Genomic DNA, 23,761 nt, shown 5'->3' on the forward strand with positions numbered 1-23,761 from the left:
CTGACAAAACAGAAAATGGATTAGGGTGTGTAGTCTTTGTATGAATGCATCTTGCCCTGATTTCAACACTGGATATATTTACCTTTGACAAAGAGCACAGTCCTGCAGCTTAGGTCCTTGATTGTAAAGACTACGTCACCAGCGTCAGATAGAACCGCGTCTTTAATGGTCAACTTGTACTTGCAACCATTGTTTACAACCTGGAAACGAGTGTTGGAGACAACCACCTGACCGTTGAGGGTCCAGGAGGGCTCATCACTGAGATTGTGGGAAAGGTGACACTCAAAATAACAGTTTTCACCTTCTAACACGGACGTTGTCTTCAAGCGCTGTACAAGAGTGATATGCAAGTCTGTCCATAAAATAAACAATGATGTTAGCTATATACACTGACAAGACATTTTATCAATACTTCTTTTGAACCCACCGTGCACAGAAACTTTAGCTTTGGTCTGGCTGGTACCCAGATCACAGGTGTAATGTCCAGCGTCATCTTTGCTCAAGCAATGAATAATCAGCGCCACGGACTTCCCATACTGGCACAGCTCATGTTTCTCATCAGTTCTCAGGACAATGCCATCCTTGCGCCAGACTGGGATCACAGACTCTTTGGAAACTTCACACTGGAGGCTGACCTCCCCTTGCTCTTCTCCAACTGCATCCTCCAGAGGTTTTAGGAAGACTGCAGGTCGCTCTGAAGACCAAGGAGCACAAGCCATGATTTGAGCGTCGGCCAGTAGACAGTGGTATCTCGGGATACGAGTGCCTCAGTTTACGAGTTTTTCGGGGTGGTTAATTGTTATGCTTTAGTTTGCAGGCAAAAATCCAGATTCCGAGCCTCCCCACCGCTCGCGAATGTCACAGTGAATCCCGTAAGAGCCAATCAAAACATCCGGTCTTACTCGTTAACATTAGCTTATTGTTAGAGATGGACATAACTTAATTTTTCTAAGAATAGAAGGAAGAATGTGACTGTGAAGGACATTGCTGAGAAGAAGTATAATAATGCAAATATAATAATGCATCAAAATCAGTCTTGTTATGGATTATTGACCTATTAAAGACTGTAATTACCTAATCTAAATTGTTCCACTTTGCAACTTGTTTTTGGAAATTTTGAATATTTTGTGTTTTTCCTGTCATAAAAAATGTTTTTGTTTTTTTTACAAAAAAAGCATACAAGTTAAATTACAAATATATAAACACTGTATATCTATAGATAGGTCTGAAGCTGCTGAAGAATTTAAAGTGTTGAAAGACTTCCTTATAACACTTTTTTTAGTGTGACCATTTTTCATCGCTAAGTAGGGATAGTATGAGTTTGTGGAAAAAAACTGTCATAGCTCCAAAAATAATAATGCATCAAAATCAGTTTTGTTATGAATCATTGACCTATTAAAGGATGTAATTACCTCATTTAAAGTATTCCACTTTGCAACTAATTTTTTGAAAATATTGCATATTTGGTGTTTTTCCCATAATAACAAATTTGTGATTTGTTTTTGTTTGTTTTTTACAAAAAGAGCAGAAAACATTTAAAAAAAAACATTACAAATATATAACAACTTTATATTTCGGTGGATAGGTCTGAGGCTGTTGAAAAATTTAAAGTGTTGAAAGTTTAAAAAAGAATACACACTTTTTTTGGGCGCAGACGTTTTTTGGCTATGGAGGGATCGTGTGAGTTTTTGGAAAACAAAAACTGTCATAGTTCCAAAGAGAATAATGCATCAAAATCAGTGTTGTTATGAATTATTGACTTATTAAAGGCTGTAATTACCTCATCAAAAGTATTCCACTTTGCAACTCGTTTTTGGAAATTATGAAAATGTTGTGTTTTTCCCTTGATATAAAATGTTTAGTTTTTTGGTTGTTGTTTTTTTTTACAAAAAAAGCATCAAACTTAAGAAAAACCATAACAAATATATAAAAACTGTGTATCTATAGATAGGTCTGAAGCTGCTGAAGAATTTAAAGCGTTAAAAGTGAAAAAAAAATTATATTTGACTCTTGAGCGCAACCATTTTTCATTGCTTAGGAGGCTTAACGTAGTTTTGAATCACGTGGACTCAAGGGTTAAAGAGTGAGACGCTGATGGTGTGTTTGACGAAGAAGCATCTGGAAGGAGATACTGTAGAAGTCCACTCTCCAAGGTAAATGTTGTGCATTAAGATTACGTCACAAAACCTCTGTAGCTGTTTGTACTACATTCTATTGTATTCAGTATTATGTCACATGTGGTAATTGAACTGTTTTGGTTGCCGAGCACCAATTGAATTTGACTGTAGTTCATTTCAGTGGGTGATACTGTTTTGTAATACGAGTTTATAGAAGTACAAGCTGCGTCACAGAGCCAATTGGCTCAGATGGTAGAGCGGCCATGCCAAGAACTTCAGCTGTTCTTGGTTCAAATCCAGTTCCCGCCATCCTAGTCACGGCCGTTGTGTCCTCGGACAAGACTTCACAGGGCTTTGAGTACCATGCAGGTATAATAAATACGGACCATTTTTAAACTCCTATCCCAAGGAGCATTTCCTCGGAGCCAAGCAAAAAGTATCAGAAAACCCCTTGTCATAGCTGACCTTTGACGTTCAGAGTGGTTGTCTGAGAAAGGGGGCCGGTTTTAAAGGTAATCCTGCTGTGCTGGGGCCTGGGCTTCTTCATGGTCAGGCTGTGCATGGTGCCCATGTGCTGGATCCTGTTGACGGCGTTGGAGTAGAGGCGGACATTGTTGAGGAGCCACTCCACGTGGGCCACCACGTAGTTGAGCTCGCATGCAAAAGTGGCGACGCCGTCCTCTTCGATTTCCGCAGGTTCAAGGTGTCTCACTAACTTCAGCTTCCGCACTGCGATGTAAAGAAAAGAGGTTCAAGGTACAGTACGTGCAGCTTTCAGCTCAAGAAATATTCCTTTGACCTACCTTCAACTTTGAGATGCGCCGTGCTCTGTGAGCCCCCCGCCGTGCAGCGATACTGGCCTGCATCCATTCCAACCAGCCCATGGATGGTCAACTCCGCACGCTTGCCCTCTCTCCTCATGCAGTATTTGTTTGAGGTCTTCAGAGCCGTGCGACCTTTAAACCAGCGCACCGCCCTGGGGGAGGGCGCAAACTCACAGCGCAGCGTCACAGAGCTCTTCTCTTTGGCTTCCACGTCCTCCAAACTGCGCACAACTTGGAGGGGTCTCTCTGCGGGAGAGAGTACTCCAGCTGAAAGCGACACCTCAATCCTTCGACGGATGTATTTAGGGCGGGCGGCTCCACCCACCTTTCACTGTAAGCTGAGCAGAAGAACGACTCTTGCCAGCAACGAAAACCACCGGCCCCGACATGGAGGTCTCTGTGGAAACGAGGCACAGGCTGTGCAGGGTTCCCTCCCTGTAGATATCCACCTCTTCGCTGGGCTCCAGCACTTTGCCATTCAGGGTCCACCTGGGCGGTCTCCCGGACTTCAGGCTGGTCTCCACTTGGAAGAGCGCAGGCTCTGGTTCCATCAGTCCCACGGAGCTCATCCCCCGAATGATGCTGATAGCCTGCTCTGCATGGACAGCCAGGAGATACGCTTCTGTTACCAGCACTGTGTAGAACCGTGTTTTTCAACCTTTTCTGAGCCAAGGCACATTTTTGTCATTGAAAAAATCCAGAGGCACACCACCAGCAGAAAACATAAAAAAATGAAACTCAGCAGCCAATGTTGACAGTAAAAAGTCGTTCTCGCAATTGTTGGATATGACTTTAAACCATAACCAATAGGGCTGTGAATCTTTGGGTGTCCCACGATTCGAATCAATATCGATTCTTGGGGTGACGTTCGATTCAAAATCGATTTTTTTTTTCAATTCAACACGATTCTCGATTCAAAAACGATATTTTCCCGATTCAAAAGGATTCTCTATTCATTCAATACATAGATTTCAGCAGGATCTACCCCAGTCTGCTGACATGCAAGCAGAGTAGTAGATTTTTGTAAAAAGCTTTTATAATTGTAAAGGACAATGTTTTATCAACTGATTGCAATAATGTAAATTTGTTTTAACTATTAAATGAACCAAAAATATGACTTATTTTATCTTTGTGAAAATATTGGACACTGTGTTGTCAAGCTTATGAGATGCGATGCAAGTGTAAGCCACTGTGACACTATTGTTCTTTTCTTTTTCTTTTTATAAATGTCTAATGATAATTTCAATAAGGGATTTTTAATCACTGCTATGTTGAAATTGTAACTAATATTGATGCTGTTGTTGATAATATTCATTTTTGTTTCACTACTTTTGGTTTGTTCTGTGTCGTGTTTGTGTCTCCTCTCAATTGCTCTGTTTATTGCAGTTCTGAGTGTTGCTGGGCCGGGTTTGGTTTTGGAATTGGATTGCATTGTTATGGTATTGCTGTGTATTGTTTTGTTGGATTGATTAATTAAATTTAAAAAAAATTATTTAAAAAAAAAAATCCCCCAAAAAATCGATTTTTTAAAAATGAGAATCGATTCTGAATCGCACAACGTGAGAATCGCGATTCGAATTCGAATAAATTTTTCCCACACCCCTAATAACCAAGCATGCATCACTATAGCTCTTGTCTCAAAGTAGGTGTACTGTCACCACCTGTTACATCACGCCCTGACTTATTTAGAATTTTTTGTTGGTTTTCTTGTGTGTAGTGTTTTAGTTCTTGTCTTGCGCTCCTATTTTGGTGCTGATTGTCATGTCATGTACGGGTGTACTTTGTGGACGCCATCTGCTCCACGCGCATACTTGCCAACCCTCCCGATTTTCCCGGGAGACTCACGAATTTCAGTGCCCCTCCCAAAAATCTCCCAGGGCAACCATTCTCCCAAATGGCTCCCGATTTCCACCCGGACAACAATATTGGGGGCGTGCCTATAAAGGCACTGCCTTTAGCGTCCTCTACAACCTGTCGTCACGTCCGCTTTTTCTCCATACAAACAGCGTGCCGTCCCAGTCACATTATATATACGGCTTTAACATACACATAAATAAACAACTTTAACACTGTTACAAATATGCGCCACACTGTGAACCCACACCAAACATCCGCACCGTAACACAACATAAACACAACAGAACAAATACTCAAAACCCCTTGCAGCACTAACTCTTCCAGGACACTACAATATACACCCCCGCTACCACCATTGTTAGGCCGCCAAAAAATATTTGTTTTGGCCGCAGCGGTACTCAGTTGTAATACACCTTTCCACCACTTGTGTGACAATATCAAACAGAGTAAGTCTGGAGCTAAGGTTTTTTAAGCGCAAAAAATATGACTAAAGTGGTGAAGCTGTATTTTCATTTGCACGTAAAGTTTAGTTAAGAAACATTTATTATTAATTTAGTTATAATTTACTTATTTTTGCAATGCATTGTTGTATGTAAAAGTTTTTCTGACTCCTTACTTAATAATAATAGTCTTTGTGATTAACACAAACTGTAAGTAGGTTTGATATAATTATTGAATAGGATTAAAATCAAGAGTAAGATTACTAATTGTTCACATTTGATTGAGTCCCAGTCCCCCCTGTAGTGGAAATGTTGAGCCCTCGGATCAAAAAGGTTAAGAACCTTTGCCCTAAAGGTTCTAAAGGACCCCAAACAGACTTAGCCCTAAAAGGTTAGATGTAATTATCGAATACGATTAAAATCAAGAGTAAGATTACTAATTGTTCAAATTTGAATGGGTCCCATTCCCCCTGTAGTGGAAATGTTGAACCCTGGGGTCAAAAAGGTTAAGAACCCCTGGCCTAAAAGTTCTAAAGGACCCCAAACAGACTTAACCCTAAAAGGTTAGATGTAATTATCGAATATGATTCAAATCAAGAGTAAGATTACTAATTGCTCAAATTTGAGTGGGTCCCAGTCCCCACCTGTAGTAGAAATGTTGAGCCCTGGGATCAAAAAGGTTAAGAACCCCTGCCCTAAAGGTTCTAAAGGACCCCAAACAGACTTAACCCTAAAAGGTTAGATGTAATTATCGAATACGATTAAAATCAAGTGTAAGATTACTAATTGTTCAAATTTGAGTGGGTCCCAGTCCCCTCTATAGTGGAAATGTTGAACCCTGGGGTGAAAAAGGTTAAGAACACCTGCCCTAAAAGTTCTAAAGGACCCCAAACAGACTCAATTCTAAAAGTCCTGGTGCTCCAAATGGTCGAAAATGTACCCGAAGGGTCCAGGGTGGGCCTTCTGGATGAACTTCAGACTTTTTGGTATGGTATGGTATGGATTGATTGATTGATTGAAACTTTTATTAGTAGCTTGCACAGTACAGTACATACTCCGTACAATTGACCACTAAATGGTAACACCCGAATAAGTTTTTCAACTTGTTTAAGTCGGGGTCCACATTAATCAATTCATGGTAAATTCATGGAATGGTATGGTATGCTCTTTGTTGTCATGGGTCACCACTTAACGGCGCCCCATAAAAGGTGGGGAAGAAGGTAGACGCTGGGGAAGGATGAAGGATTTTAGACTGGGCTCCTATCGTTGGAGGGGCCACAGACTGGGGCCGTGGAAAAAACCTGATAGCCAATAAGCACAGATCAACAATTTACACAGAGCAACCCCATTTATCATTGGGAACACTCAGGTTCTTTTGTGACCTACAAGGCCCACATGGGTTAAATTCGGACCTGGTCGATATTTAGAAAATGGGATTAGGGTTAAAGTTGTGGACCTTCTAACTCTACAGCGTTCGATATCACAAACTCAACAGTATCGAGTCTGGAGTCTACTCTTTGTAGACGCTTTGCTTTGTCTGCTTATTGTGTTTGTTCTTGTTAGGCAACACCCACTCCAAAAGAAGCACCAGCTTCGGACGTGCTGAGGGAAGACATAAATACATCGGAAGTTACAGAATGTGAGTACGCACCATCAAAAATAGTGTTTCTTCCTAGTAGTTGTACACTGTTACATGTGTTCACGGACTACTTTGTAAATGTCTGTACTGAATAGTTGAAGAAGATTTCATCAGTGTGACCCTACATCGGATCGGATGTCGGTTAGCGTCCCCAAATTAGGATTCACAGAGTTCCCACTGCATGTGGCACGTTGTAACTGATATATCTCACCCTCCACCAGAAGCTGGCAAGATGTTTTGTCATCTCCCGCGTCGCAGATGTAGGTGTCTTCATCCGAGGAGCATACGTCGTCGATGGTGAGCTGCCTGAAGACGTCTTGGCAGATCAGTTGGTACTTTTTGCCGGACTGGAGCTCCCTCCTGTTCTTGTACCATCGGACTTGAGCGTTGGCCCGGGAAACCTGGCACTCCAGCAGACCCCGGTGGTGGTACATGGCGATCTTGACCCTCAGGGGGCGCACTATTTGGACCGGGAGCTCTGTGGATTGAGAAAACAGGCAATAACGTAGCGTATAATTTTGAAGATGATCTCAAAAAGGGATGTAACGGTTACTGGTATTAATGATAAACCGCGCTAAAATTCATGATGATTAGTATTACCGTTTCAAATTAAAACGATCATAAAACCGTGATTGATAACCGCACCTTGATAAGCACATCTTTTTCTGCTTATCCGAGGTCGGGTCGCAGCCTAAGCAGGGAAGCCCAGACATCCCTCTCCCAAGCCACTTCGTCCAGTTCCTCCCGGGAGACATAGTCTTCCCAACGTGTCCTGGGTCTTCCCCGTGGCCTCCTACCGGTCGGACGTGCCCTAAACACCTCCCTAGGGAGGCGTTCGGGTGGCATCCTGACCAGATGCCCGAACCACCTCATCTGGCTCCTCTCGATGTGGAGGAGCAGCGGCTTTACTTTGATTTCCTCCCGGATGGCAGAGCTTCTCACCCTATCTCTAAGGGAGAGCCCCGCCACCCGGTGGAGGAAACTCATTTCTTGTACCCGTGATCTTGTCCTTTCGGTCATAACCCAAAGCTCATGACCATAGGTGAGGATGGGAACGTAGATCGACCGGTAAATTGACAGCTTTGCCTTCCGGCTCAGCTCCTTCTTCACCACAACGGATCGATACAGCATCCGCATTACTGAAGACGCCGCACCGATCCGCCTGTCGACCTCGCCATCCACTCTTCCCTCACTCGTGAACAAGACACCGAGGTACTTGAACTCCTCCACTTGGGGCAGGGTCTCCTCCCCAACCCGGAAATGGCACGCCACCCTTTTCCGGGCGAGAACCATGGACTCTGACTTGGAGGTGCTGATTCCCATCCCAGTCGCTTCACACTCGGTTGCGAACCGATCCAGTTAGAGCTGAAGATCCTGGCCAGATGAAGCCATCAGGACCACATCATCTGCAAAAAGCAGAGACCTAATCCTGCAGCCACCAAACCAGATCCCCTCAACGCCTTGACTGCGCCTAGAAATTCTGTCCATAAAAGTTATGAACAGAATGGGTGACAAAGGGCAGCCTTGGCGGAGTCCAGCCCTCACTGGAAACGTGTCCGACTTACTGCCGGCAATGCGGACCAAGCTCTGACACTGATCGTACAGGAAGCGGACCGCCACAATCAGACAGTCCGATACCCCATACTCTCTGAGCACTCCCCACAGGGCTTCCCGAGGGACACGGTCGAATGCCTTCTCCAAGTCCACAAAGCACAAGTTGATTACAACAACACAGATTACTACAATAGTTGTAATCTATTGTTATTCAATTTCATTCTTAGCCTGTTGAAATTGTGTAGGACTTCTTACAAAAAAAGTAATAAAACTAGAGACTGACCTTTGACTGTAAGAGTGGCACAAGACCAGACTCGCTGGGCAGAGAATCGGATCTGGCCAGCGTGCTCCGGTCTGACAGACTTAAAAGACAAGGTGTGGATTTTACCTGAAACCACATTCACAAGAGAAGGAATCCTGTTTACATGCATTTTACTACATCCTGTACATGTACTAACTCACTCACCCTGATGTCTGATCTTTATGTTGTCCCCGTGTCGGATCCTGCAGTCATCCCTGTACCAGCGGCCCTCCACATCCTCCTGGTTGACTTCACACAGGAAGCTGACGGACTGGCGCTCCATGGTGTCCACATCCTCCAGCTCCTTTACCATCTGGATGTCCCGAGCTGCAAGGAAAGTACTTAGTAAACACACCGACTGCTAGAGTGACCCTGAGCTAGCTTGTTAGCATTATCATGCTAACTTTTTTTTTTATCCACTTTTACAGCCGAAAGCCTCATGTGACACATGCTAACTGTTAGCACGATAACATTAGCATGCTAACTTTCCCAGACAACACGACCCTGGTAACTTTTTCAGCCAATTTTGTCGTCGGAACGCTTCAGAGTCATATAACTTGGTAGCTCACATTGACATTCTATCATGCTAAATTGCCCACGCTAACTTTTTCAGCCGATTTACAGGCGAAAGCCTCAGAGTCACATGACACATGCTAACTGTTAGCATGCTAACATTACCATGCTAACTTTTCCAGCCAATTTGGCAGCCGAGCGCCTCAGAGTTATCAAATTAGTACTTGACACATGCTAATGTCAACATGCTCACATGCTAACACTACCATTGTAACTTTTTCAGCCAGTTTTGCAGCCGAACACCTTATATCATATAACTTAATACTTGACATATGCTAACACTACCATGCTAACTTTTTTTTGGCCAATTTTCCAATCGAACGCCTCAGAGTCCTATAACTTGGTACTTGACACATTCTAACTGTTAGCATGCTAACGTTACCAAGTTTACTTTTTTAGCCAATTTTGCAGCCGAACACCTCAAAGTCGTATATCTTGGTACTTGACACATGCTAATGTTAGCATGCTAACAGTGCCATGTTAACTTTCTTAGCCAATTTTGCAGCCGTACACCTTATATCATATAACTTAATACTTGACATATGCTAACGCTACCATGCTAACTTTTTTTTTTGCCAATTTTGCAATCGAACGCCTCAGAGTCCTATAACTTGGTACTTGACACATGCTAAAGTTAACATGCTAGCATGCTAACGTTACCAAGCTAACTTTTTTAGCCAATTTTGCAGCCAAACACCTCAGAGTCATATATCTTGGTACTTGACACATGCTAATGTTAGCACGCTAACAGTGCCACGTTAACTTTCTTAGCCAATTTTGCAGCCGAAGACCTTATATCATGTAACTTAATACTTGACATATGCTAACACTACCATGCTAACCTTTTTTTTTTTGCCAATTTTGCAATCGAACGCCTCAGAGTCCTATAACTTGGTACTTGACACATGCTAAAGTTAACATGCTAGCATGCTAACGTTACCAAGCTAACTTTTTTAGCCAATTTTGTAGCCGAACACCTCAGAGTCATATATCTTGGTACTTGACACATGGTATCCAAGTGTTACGGCCAAGACGAGACCCTGTGGCGGTCCTCTGAGCCCACCTGTGACAGAGAGTCGAGCAGACGTCTCGATGCCGTTGGTGTGAAAGGAGATCAGGCCGGCGTCCGCCAGAGCCACGCGGCTCAGTACGAGGGCGTGCGTCTTCCCGTGTGCGCTCATGCGACAGTTGGGCTTGGACTTGAGCTGCAGCCCATCCCTGGTCCACACTCCCTCCATGTAGGCCAAGTTGAGGGTCACCTCCAAGGAGCAGCTCTCGCACTCGCTCACTTCCACATCCTCCAGGCCTTTCACCACCTGGACACGCTTCTCTGGATTGTGAAGACACACCGTTTAAGAAAAGGTGTGTGCTCCATCACCATTGTTGCATTGCTTACTTGCAGCTGCTACTATTCCTCCAGGTATGTGGTCTGCCATGCTGCCTGCTGATGGCTGGACTTCCTCTCTGGCCCAGGATACACAATGGTCCACAGGTAAACATCAACACTGTATGTATGCATGTGGCTTCATTAGTCAATCAGCAGGGGTGTCCACAGTGCAGCTCGTTTTTTTAACGGTTCTAAAAAAATCTCATACCAAAAAAAGCATAAAAAATTTAATAAAAGAGCAAATAAGTGAAATGTAACAGGCAAAAGTTGCAATGGTGACTTTAATAACACTAAACTGCCATGCAGGCTATTTTTTTCTTTAAAACTGATAGAAATAATAATGAATCAAAATCAGCGTCGTTATGAAATATTGATCTATTCAAGGCTCAAATTACTTTACATCAAATATTCCACTTGGACATTTTTGGGGGGAATATATTGCATATTTGCATATTTTATATTCTCGTAAAAAAATGTGTTTTCTTTAACAAAAAGGGCATAAAACATTTTTTTTTTAAATTAAAAAAATAATACATTTTTATGAGTGGAGCCCTTTTAGGTCCTAAGAATATTATTGGGACTTAAAAAACAACAACTGTTATTTCTCAAAAAATAATAATGAACTAATTTCAATGTTATGAAATGTTGATCTATTGAAGGCTCCAATTACTTTACATCAAATATTCCACTTTCACATTTTTGGGGGGGAATATATTGCATATTTGAATATTTTATATTGTCATAAAAACTGTGTTTTCTTTAACAAAAAGGGCATAAAACATTTAAAAAACATTTTAAAAAATTATATATATTTTTTTAAATTAAAAAAATAATACATTTTTATGAGTGGGGCCCTTTTAGGTCCTTAGAATTTTAGTGGGACTTAAAAAAAAAAAACTGTCATTGCTCAAAAAATAATAATGAACTAATTTCAATGTTATGAAATATTGATCTATTGAAGGCTCCAATTACTTTACATCAAATATTCCACTTTGACATTTTTGGGGGGAATATTTGTCATAAAAAAAATAGTTTTCTTTAACAAAAAGGGCATAAAACATTTTTTAAAAATGTATACATTTTTATGAGTGGGGCCCTTCTAGGTCCTAAAAATCTAAGTGGGACTTAAAAAAAACAAAAAACAAACCTGTCATTGCTAAAAAAATAATATCAAACTAATTTCAATGTTATGAAATATTGAGCTATTGAAGGTTCTAATTACTTTACATCAAATATTCCACTTTGACATTTTTGGGGGGAATATATTGCATATTGCATATTTCATATTGTCATAAAAACTGTGTTTTCTTTAACAAAAAAGGCATAAAACATTAAAAAATTTTAGTGAGTGGGGCCCTTTTAGGTCCTAAAAATCTTAGTGGGACTTAAAATAAATAAACTGTTATTTCTCAAAAAATAATAATGAACTAATTTCAATGTTATGAAATATTGATCTATTGAAGGCTCCAATTACTTTACATCAAATATTTCACTTTGACATTTTTTGGGGGAATATATTGCATATTTGCATATTTTATATTGTCATAAAAAACAGTGTTTTCTTTAACAAAAAGGGCATAAAACATTAAAAATGAATAAAAACAAATGTATACATTTTTATGAGTGGGGCCCTTTTAGGTCCTAAGAATCTTAGTAGGACTTAAAAAAAACAAAAAAAACTGTCATTGCTCAAAAAAAAAAAAAAAGAACTAATTTCAATGTTATGAAATATTGATCTATTGAAGGCTCAAATTACTTTACATCAAATATTTCACTTTTACATTTTTGGGGGGAATATATTGCATATTTTATATTGTCATAAAAAATGTTGGTTTTTTTTAACAAAAAGGGCATAAAACATTAAAAATAAAAAATGTATACATGTTTATGAGTGGGGCCCTTTTAGGTCCTAAGAATCTTATTGGGACTTAAAAAAACAACAGCTGTTATTTCTCAAAAAATAATAATGAAATAATTTCAAATTTATGAAATATTGATCTATTGAAGGCTCCAATTACTTTACATCAAATATTCCACTTTGACATTTTTGGGGGGAATATATTGCATATTTTATATTGTCATAAAAACTGTGTTTTCTTTAACAAAAAGGGCATAAAACATTTTTTTTTTTTTAAATGTTATACATTTTTATGAGTGGGTCCCTTTTAGGTCCTAAAAATCTTAGTGGGACTTAAAATAAATAAACTATTATTCCTCAAAGAAAAATAATGAACTAATTTCAATGTTATGAAATATTGATCTATTGAAGGCTCCAATTACTTTACATCAAATATTTCACTTTGACATTTTTGGGGGGGAGAATATTGCATATTTGCATATTTTATATTGTCATTAAAAACTGTGTTTTCTTTAACAAAAAGGGCATAAAACATTAAAAATTAAAATGTATACATTGTTATCAGTGGGGCCCTTTTAGGTCCTAAGAATCTTAGTGGGACTTAAAATAAATAAACTGTTATTTCTCAAAAAAAAGAAAAGAACTAATTTCAATGTTATGAAATATTGATCTATTGAAGGCTCTAATTACTTTACATCAAATATTCCACTTTCACATTTTTGGGGGGAATATATTGCATATTTGCATATTTTATATTGTCATAAAAAACTGTATTTTCTTTAAAAAAAAACAATAACGTAGCACAAATGTTTGGGGTAAATTTAGGGGGGGTATTTTGACAAGAAATAATAAAACGTGACAATAAAAACTAACAGGTAATACGACAACTATAATAGTTATAGAAAAAAACATTTTACAGCACAGATGTAGCACAAACGATTGGTACAAGTTTGGGGAGATTTTGACAAGGTGTGTGTGGAGGATAACTTTAAAAGTGTAAACTTTTTCCAGCGCATTTAAGTCGACACAGGTAATAATTCCACGTGGCATACATCGGATCCTTGCGATGGCGAGCGGCGTAATCCCCGTCACCTCGCTCACTGACTCATCACCACCAATATAGACTCTGCTGTGACGCCACCACAACCTGAACGCCCTCAGCTCTCACCCTCAGGAAGCCACACGAAACATATCAAATCTACCATGTCGGATCATTTCACACAGGACATTCCCAGCATGCTTCACTGTCACACAGTAAACAGCAGACAAAATTCAACTCCTCCTATTACAGCCAGAACAATCCTAATTAATGCAATATTTGCATGCTATTGAACTAAATATTACAGCACCTGAGTGGACGGAGTGATGAAAAAGATGTCAAGCCACACAGTATCGTGTACGCACCTTTAACTCAGGTGTGCTGGAAGAAGGTCCATCCTCACACCAACACCTGAACAGGTCTATGACATTAACAACGCCAGCATGCATTCCAAATCTGAGTCCCAGTCCCCGAAGGAGACAGACCCTACACCACTTTCTCTTTTTTTACCCCCTTGTCGCTGCGGTGATGGAGCGACTTAGTGAACAGCTGACACAGCCCGGCCCCCCCCCCGCCCCCCCACACACATACTGACCTCCAAATAGCTTGGCGAGAGCACAATAATCACCATCAATGCAACCATTACAATACTAGAAAATATACTGTATGCCATCCCCTAAACAAGTATGGGATTAATAACAGCGTGCGTCTAAAGCAAGGGTGTCCAAAGTCTATCGCTCATTGTAGGCTGTCAGGTTCAAACACTGATGACATCTATTAAACAAGACAAGAAGCAAGGAATTAAACAGAGACAGAATTCAATTTAGCTCAATTGAGGAGAAACGTCTGGGCTGTACTCTTGCACAGTCTCCCACCACGCTCTGACGAAAGATTGTACGCCTCCTCTTTTATTTGGACTTTCCCTGATTACATGGCAACAGCTGTTTCTAAAGGAAGGGGGTCGTAAACAGCCGCTGCTTTTGGTCACCAAACAGTTCAAAGAAAAGGTGCCTGGAGGAGGGGTCAGGCCCTGCTTCCTCTCCGCTTTGTAGATCTCGGGTCAAGACAAAATCTTCCTGTGGATTACAATACATCAAAGAAACCGACACCTTCATGTCGCTTCCCATCCTACACAGTGGAGTTTTACAAGCCTTTTTTGCTTGGTAGGATCAAAGACAGCTTTTGTCTGCTCGCCGGGAACTCATTGAAACACAAAGTTTTGTGATAACTTAGATACAATTATTCTGACATAAACATTCTACAATATTACAAACAAAGAACATTAAAAAAAAGCAAACAAGTGAAATGTAACAAGAAAAAGTTGCAATATTGACTCTAATAACACAATAACACACTTTTAATTTTCCTGAGGGAACTCTCCTGGAGGAATCAATAAAGTCAATATCCATTTATCTATCAAAGCTGCCATGCAGGATGTTTTTTTTTCTCTTCAAATTTGTTATTGCTCAACAAATAATAATGCATCAAAATTAGGGATGTCCGATAATATCGGCCTGCCGATATTATCGTCCGATAAATGCGTTAAAATGTAATATCGGAAATTATCGGTATCGGTTTTTTATTATCTGTATCGTTTTTTGTTTTTTTTTATTAAATTTACTCATTTTCATTAATTACTAGTTTCTATGTAACTGTTTTTATATTGTTTTACTTTCTTTTTTATTCAAGAAAAAATCGTTTTTTTAGTATCTGTATCGGGTTTTTTTTGTTTGTTTGTTTTTTTATTAAATTTACTCATTTTCATTAATTACTAGTTTCTATGTAACTGTTTTTATATTGTTTTACTTTCTTTTTTATTCAAGAAAATGTTTTTAATGCATCAAAATTAGGGATGTCCGATAATATCGGCCTGCCGATATTATCGTCCGATAAATGCGTTAAAATGTAATATCGGAAATTATCGGTATCGGTTTTTTATTATCTGTATCGGGTTTTTTTGGGGTTTTTTATTAAATTTACTCATTTTCATTAATTACTAGTTTCTATGTAACTGTTTTTATATTGTTTTACTTTCTTTTTTATTCAAGAAAAAAATCGTTTTTTTATTATCTGTATCGGTTTTTTTGGGTTTTTTTTGTTTTTTTTATTAAATTTACTCATTTTCATTAATTACTAGTTTCTATGTAACTGTTTTTATATTGTTTTACTTTCTTTTTTATTCAAGAAAATGTTTTTAATGCATCAAAATTAGGGATGTCCGATAATATCGGCCTGCCGATATTATCGTCCGATAAATGCGTTAAAATGTAATATCGGAAATTATCGGTATCGGTTTTTTATTATCTGTATCGGTTTTTTGGGGGGGGGGGTTTGTTTTTTTTATTAAATCAACATAAAAAACACAAGATACACTTACAATTAGTGCACCAACCCAAAAAACCTCCCTCCCCCCATTTCTTTCTGTTATCAATATTCTGGTTCCTACATTATATATCAATATATATCAATACAGTCTGCAAGGGATACAGTCCGTAAGCACACATGATTGTGCGTGCTGCTGCTCCACTAATAGTACTAACCTTTAACAGTTAATTTTACTCATTTTCATTAATTACTAGTTTCTATGTAACTGTTTTTATATTGTTGTACTTTCTTTTTATATTCAAGAAAATGTTTTTAATTTAGTTATCTTATTTTATTGTTTTTTTTAAAAAGTACCTTATCTTCACCATACATGGTTGTCCAAATTAGGCATAATAATGTGTTAATTCCACGACTGCATATATCGATTGATATCGGTATCGGTTGATATCGGTATCGGTAATTAAAGAGTTGGACAATATCGGAATATCGGATATCGGCAAAAAGCCATTATCGGACATCCCTAATCAAAATCAATGTTGGTATTGACCTATTTAAGGCTTCAATTACTTCACTTTAAATATTCCATTTTCAAAAAAACTCTGGGGGAAAATGTTGCCTATTTTGTGTTTTTGCCCTCCAAAAAAATAGGGGTTTCTTTAACAAAAAGGGCATTAAAACATTTAAAAAAGAAGATCGAACGATCAGTTGATCTAGAGCAGAGGTGTCCAAACTTTTTTCCACTAAGGGGCGTACATTGAAAAATCAAAGCTTGCAGGGGCCATTTTCATATTTGTCATTTTCAAAATCCATCCATCCATCCATGGTCTACCGCTTGTCCCTTTCGGGGACTATCTCAATATTTTTTTAACCTTTAGGGCTCCTGTCAGGTTCAAACACCGAACTATCTATTACACAAGACAAGAAGAAGGAATCAAGCAGAGACAGAGTTGAATTTTACTCATGAGGAAAGACGTATTGGGCTGCACACTCAGTTACAGTTTCCCACTACGCTCTAAGGTACAGTCCCACATGCTCCTCTATTTATTTGGGAGGTGCCTAGTTAACATCACTGATAGACGCAATACATGATTATATGGAAATGTGCTGACACTTGTGATTTCGCCCTGTCTCTGTTTTGTCTGCGTTGAGGTACTCGATGTCCGTCCTTGGCTGTCAGCAGGCAGGGTCTGGAACTAAACTTCTGACAAGAGAAAACTCGCAAAGCAAGACCACAAGTTGTGTCTTTGCACAAATAAAAAAGTACAACTTCAGCACAATTGATAATAACTATAGCAACGGCCTTTAAGCATAAGAGTTGTGTGATAACTTATACATCATTATTCTAACAGCTCCTCTCAATTTTGGGCCCAAGCACAAACTGTATATATACAGTCGTGGTCAAAAGTTGACATACACTTGTAAAGAACATAATGTCATGGCTGTCTTGAGTTTCCAATCATTTCTACAACTTATTTTTTTGTGATAGAGTGATTGGAGCACATACTTGTTGGTCACAAAAAACATGCATGAAGTTTACTCCTTTTATGAATTTATTATGGGTCTACTGAACATGTGCTGGGTCAAAAGTATACATACAGCAATGTTAATATTTGCTTACATGTCCCTTGGCAAGTTTCACTGCAATAAGGCGCTTTGGTAGCCATCCACAAGCTTCTGCTTGACCACTCCTCTTGACAACATTTATGCAGTTCAGCTAAATTTGCTGGTTTTCTGACATGGACTTGTTTCTTCAGCATTGTCCAAAAGTCAGGACTTTGGAAAGGCCATTCTAAAACTTTAATTCTAGCCTGATTCAGCCATTCCTTTACCACAGGGGTGTCAAACTCAAATACAGAGTGGGCCAAAATGTAAAACTGAACAAAGCCGCGGGCCGAGGTTGAACAAATTAACCTTTTAATAGGGACCCAAACAAGTTTTGCATTGAATATTGAACAAGCAATGCTTATATAACTTTAGTGACATGCAAAATCGAGTTTGCAGCCTTCTGAGGTAAATATCAAAATAAACTTTTTCCACAGGCTAATAATACATTTGAAAATAAAATAATAATGAATGAATCAAACATTCAAGCCTTGAAGTAGCAAGAGAAAGTGCATCAATAAAACGTTAATTATTGCTCAGTTTGCCACACTGATTTGCTTTAACACTGAATATGGAACAAGCAAAGCAACGAGCTATCAACAAGCAAGCAAACGAGCAAAATCAACTTTCAAAAAACAAACGAAAAAACATCAATTGTACATTAGATAAAATTTAAATCAAAAATTGAATGCCTCTTTTCTATTTGCAGCCTTCTGAGGTAAACATCAACATTTGGTGGTAGCGGGGGGTGTATATTGTAGCGTCCCGGAAGAGTTAGTGTTGCAAGGGGTTCTGGGTATTTGTTCTGTTGTGTTTATGTTGTGTTACGGTGCGGACGTTCTACCGCAATGTGTTTGTCATTCTTGTTTGGTGTGGGTTCACAGTGTGGCGCATATTTGTAACAGTGTTAAACTTGTTCATACGGCCACCCTCAGTGTGACCTGTATGGTTGTTGATCAAGTATGCCATGCATTCACTTGTGTGTGTGTAAAAGCGGCATATATTATGTGACTGGGCCGGCACGCTGTTTGTATGGAGGAAAAGCGGACGTGACGACAGGTTGTAGAGGACGCTGAAGGCAGTGCCTTTAAGGCACGCCCCCATTATTGTTGTCCGGGTGGAAATCGGGAGAAATTCGGGAGAATGGTTGCCCCAGGAGATTTTCGGGAGGGGCACTGAAATTCGGGAGTCTTGGCAAGTATGAGTATTAGCGGTGAATGCGGTGTATATACCGGCGGGCCAGCTCTAATGTTAATTTGATATTGCCTCAAGGGCCAAATGAAATTACACGGCGGGCCAAATTTGGCCCGCGGGCCAGAGTTTGACACTCATGCTTTACCACTTTTGACGTAACATCACATGGACAAAGATAAGACCTTCTGGAAGAAAGTTCTGTGGTCAGATGAAACTAAAATGTAGCTGTTTGGCCACAATACCCAGCAATATAGTCACATGTGGACAATGCTGAAGAAACAAATCCATGTCAGTAAACCAACACATTTAGCTGAACTGCACCAATTTTGTAAAGAAGAGTGCTCAAAAATTCACGCAGAAGCTTGTGGATGGTTAGAATATTTATGTAAAAGTTATCACACAACTCTTATGCTTAAAGGCCGTTGCTATAGTTATTATCAATTGTGCTGAAGTTGTACTTTTCTATCTGTGCAGAGACACAACTTGTGGTCTTGCTTTGCGAGTTTGCTCTTGTCAGCAGCTTGGTTCCAGACCCTGCCTGCTGACAGCCAAGGACGGACATCGAGTACCTCAACGCGGACAAAACAGAGACAGGGCGAAATCACGAGTGTCGGCACATTTCCATTCTGAATAATCACGTATTGTGTCTACTGGGGGCTGCTTGCAGCCTCAGTGATGTTAACTAGGGACCTCCCAAATAAATAGAGGAGCACGTGGGACTGTACCTTAGAGCAGTGGTCCCCAAACACCAAATTTTATTTTTATTTTTAAAACACAATATATACATTATATATCAATATAAATCAATACAGTTTGCAGGGATACAGTCCGTAAGCACACATGATTGTATTTCTTTATGACAAAAAAAAAAAATTTTTTTTTTTTTTTTTACTACCCCTTCCCCCCCCCCCCCCACCACCGGTCCGTGGGACAAATTTTCAAGCATTGACCGGTTCGCAAGTACAAAAAGGTTGGGGATCACTGCCTTAGAGTGTAGGGTGAAACTGCAACTGAGTGTGCAGCCCAATACGTCTCTCCTCATGAGTAAAATTCAACTCTGTCTCTGCTTGATTCCTTCTTCTTGTCTTGTGTAATAGATAGTTTGGTATTTGAACCTGACAGGAGCCCTAAAGGTTAAAAAAAATACTGAGATAGGCTCCAGCACCCCCCGCGAACCCAAAAGGGACAAGCAGTAGAAAATGGATGGATGGATGGATTTTGAAAATGACAAATATGAAAATGGCTCCGGCGTATGTAAACTTTTGACCACGACTGTATATATATTTTTATGGAATTTTAAGGTATTTTAATCTAATCGGAATCCGGATGAATAAGATTGTTGATGATTTGGTGCGATCAGTCATAGTCCTAAATGTGGTGGGACAGCTCAAAGGGAACTGGAACCCTCAGGGAGTTTTCTGCGCTGCCAAGGGTAAAAGGTCACGCGGAGATGAAGTAATAATGAGCGAGGTCGTGTTTCACCAAAAAAAAACAATTAGGTGATTGAGTCCTGTGCACGTGTGTGCCAGGCTGTGCGCTAACACCCGAGTCGAGGCTTTCAAGCTGAGAATAGGCGTTTGATTAAAAGGTGACATCCAGCAGGTTTTTAATAAAGGGGTGTGCTCCTCATTTAGACGGACACATTGTGTTTGACGGACAGCTCCATGTGGGACTGAGCACCACTAAATCCGGTGAAACTCAAATCGACAACGCTAATCTCTCCGTGGCGCAAAAAAACAAGTTGTCGTCAGCGGGAGAGGAATGGCAGGTCACTTGTTCCACTGGCCTTTTGTCACAAATGTTTTTATTTTGTAACGACTGCTCCTCATTTGCATGATGAAGGTCATGTGACCCGTCCACCATTGATGAAGGGCTAAAAATAGCCTTGTGTCAATGCAAGGATGTGTGGGGTGCATTTAGAACTCCACCCAAACAGCTGAAGACCAGAGTGTCGCGTTTCCAGCTATCCATCCCTCCAGAGCCCAGACCTAACATGTTTTTATTTGGTTTTATTGGGAGGATCCAGACAAGCTGACCTGAACTCAAAAGACATTTCCTGTAGTTGGTAGTTGCAACAACACTCTTGTGTGAGTTGGAACTGTCCTTGACTTATAAGCCCGGTCCACAATCCTGGGGGTCTAATTGCAGGGCGGCCTTCAAGTCCTCCAACTAGTCCTTTATCCTGTCTACACTTAATGTTTACTTAAAGTCCTATAACTAGTCCTTTATCCTGTCTACACTTAATGTTTAATTAAAATCCTATAACTAGTCCTTTATCCTGTCTACACTTAATGTTTAATTAAAGTCCTATAACTAGTCCTTTAACCTGTCTACACTTAATGTTTACTTAAAATCCTATAACTAGTCCTTTAACCTGTCTACACTTAATGTTTACTTAAAGTCCTATAACTAGTCCTTTAACCTGTCTACACTTAATGTTTACTTAAAGTCCTGTAACTAGTCCTTTATCCTGTCTACACTTAATGTTTACTTAAAGTCCTATAACTAGTCCTTTATCCTGTCTACACTTAATGTTTACTTAAAGTCCTATAACTAGTTCGTTAACCCGTCTACACTTAATGTTTACTTAAAGTCCTATAACTAGTCCTTTAACCTGTCTACACTTAATGTTTACTTAAAATCATGTAACTAGTCCTTTATCCTGTCTACACTTAATGTTTACTTAAAGTCCTATAACTAGTCATTTAACCTGTCTACACTTAATGTTTACTTAAAGTCCTGTAACTAGTCCTTTATCCTGTCTACACTTAATGTTTACTTAAAGTCCTATAACTAGTCCTTTAACCTGTCTACACTTAATGTTTACTTAAAGTCCTATAACTAGTCATTTAACCTGTCTACACTTAATGTTTACTTAAAGTCATGTAACTAGTCCTTTATCCTGTCTACACTTAATGTTTACTTTAAATACTATAACTAGTCCTTTACCATGTCTACACTTAATGTTTACTTTAAATCCTATAACTAGTCCTTTATCCTGTCTACACTTAATGTTTACTTAAAATCCTATAACTAGTATTTTAACCTGTCTACACTTAATGTGTACTTAAAGTCCTGTAACTAGTCCTTTATCATGTCTACACTTAATGTTTACTTAAAATCCTGTAGCTAGTCCTTTATCCTGTCTACACTTAATGTTTACTTAAAATCCTATAACTAGTCCTTTAACCTGTCTACACTTAATGTTTACTTAAAATCCTATAACTAGTATTGTAACCTGTCTACACTTAATGTTTACTTAAAATCCTGTAACTAGTCCTTTAACCTGTCTACACTTAATTTTTACTTAAAATCCTATAACTAGTCCTCTAACCTGTCTACACTTAAGTTTACTTAAAATCCTATAACTAGTCCTTTAACCTGTCTACACTTAAGTTTACTTAAAATCCTATAACTAGTCCTTTAACCTGTCTACACTTAAGTTTACTTAAAATCATGTAACTAGTATTTTAACCTGTCTACACCTAATGTTTACTTAAAGTCCTGTAACTAGTCCTTTAACCTGTCTTCACTTAACGTTTACTTAAAATCCTATAACTAGTCCTTTACCATGTCTACACTTAATGTTTACTTTAAATCATATAACTAGTCCTTCATCCTGTCTACAGTTAATGTTTACTTAAAATGTTATTAGACAGTAGTAGTAGGTTTTACGGGGAAAAAAATAAATGTGGCAGCCTAGAATTTACCTGTAAAATTCACGATGTTTTTTTTACAGCAAAAAAACTTGTCAGTTCAGTTTACAGAATTTTACTGTAAAATTAACTTTTTTTTGTTAATATATATAGAAAACTTATTTTTGTGGGAAAAACTGTAGACTGGAAATGGCAAAACCTTGTGTCTTGTTACAGTAAGAAACAGAATTTTAGCGTTAAAAAACATTAGTTTTCATTTACAGTAAAATGCTGTAAAAAACAAACAAAAAAAAAACATTAAATTTCACTATTTTAGCGTGAACTATATGATAATTTTTACAGTGATAACTTGTTTGGAAATCATAAATTAAGCAGGTTAAAAGTATTATTTTCAAATTCAACAAAAAAAAACACGGTTTTATTTATATGATATGTGTTGCATTTTTAAATAATATTTAAGTTAATGTGATTGCATGGATCAAATGCATGTTTTGTATCAAAAGAAAATTATGGGAAATTTTCCATTTATTTTTTTATCAGTGACAGAGCAGGAAGGGGTTAGTAAAATATACTTACAAGGTTTTTTTTTATATTTTTAAATTTCACAATTTTAGCGTGAACTATATGATAATTTTTACAGTGATAACTTGTTTGGAAATCATAAGTTAAGCAGATTAAAAGTATTTATTTCAAATTCAACAAAAAAAAACACGGTTTTATTTATATGATATGTGTTGCATTTTTAAATAATATTTAAGTTAATGTGATTGCATGGATCAAATGCATGTTTTGTATCAAAAGAAAATTATGGGAAATTTTCCATTTATTTTTTTATCAGTGACAGAGCAGGAAGGGGTTAGTAAAATATACTTACAAGGTTTTTTTTATATTTTTAAATTTCACAATTTTAGTGTGAACTATATGATAATTTTTACAGTGATAACTTGTTTGGAAATCATAAGTTAAGCAGATTAAAAGTATTTATTTCAATTTTAACAAAAAAAAACACGGTTTTATTTATATGATAATATATGTGTTGCATTATTAAATAATATTTAAGTTAATGTGATTGCATGGATCAAGTGCATGTTTTGTATCAAAAGAAAATAATGGGAAATTTGCTATTTATTTTTTATCAGTGATAGAGCAGGAAGGGGTTAGTAAAATATACTTACAAGTTTTTAAAAATATTTTTAAAATACTGCACTTTTTCAGTAAGAAAAAGTGAATTATTGAGACATATTATTTCCAGGCTTTTGAGGGCCAAATAAAAGCATGTGGGCCCGGGGGGCCTTGAGTTCGACATCCGTGCTTTAAGTGAGAAGAAGAACAGCAGCGGAACTGCTCCTCATGAAGATAATAACTTTAATAACTCAAAATTAGTACATGAAAAAT

General features: G+C 38.5%; 1 protein-coding gene across 1 annotated transcript in view; it reads right to left on the reverse strand.

Annotated features, from left to right (window-relative positions):
* The window catches only part of obscna (obscurin, cytoskeletal calmodulin and titin-interacting RhoGEF a), a 99,213-nt gene extending 85,194 nt beyond the window's left edge, over positions 1-14,019 (reverse strand). Inside the window, exons 1-11 of the mRNA XM_062027817.1 lie at positions 13,955-14,019; positions 10,702-10,810; positions 10,369-10,635; positions 8,898-9,059; positions 8,715-8,819; positions 7,089-7,355; positions 3,267-3,536; positions 2,921-3,187; positions 2,583-2,846; positions 428-694; positions 83-352 (exon numbers count right to left, since the gene is read on the reverse strand). Of these exons, the coding sequence (XP_061883801.1) occupies positions 83-352; positions 428-694; positions 2,583-2,846; positions 2,921-3,187; positions 3,267-3,536; positions 7,089-7,355; positions 8,715-8,819; positions 8,898-9,059; positions 10,369-10,635; positions 10,702-10,741 (2,179 nt within the window). The 5' untranslated portion in view covers positions 10,742-10,810; positions 13,955-14,019. The remainder of the gene's footprint in view (positions 1-82; positions 353-427; positions 695-2,582; positions 2,847-2,920; positions 3,188-3,266; positions 3,537-7,088; positions 7,356-8,714; positions 8,820-8,897; positions 9,060-10,368; positions 10,636-10,701; positions 10,811-13,954) is intronic.
* Between the last annotated feature and the right edge of the window lie 9,742 nt (positions 14,020-23,761).

The sequence above is a fragment of the Entelurus aequoreus genome, linkage group LG19, assembly GCF_033978785.1.
Source record: "Entelurus aequoreus isolate RoL-2023_Sb linkage group LG19, RoL_Eaeq_v1.1, whole genome shotgun sequence".
Lineage (NCBI taxonomy): Eukaryota > Metazoa > Chordata > Actinopteri > Syngnathiformes > Syngnathidae > Entelurus > Entelurus aequoreus.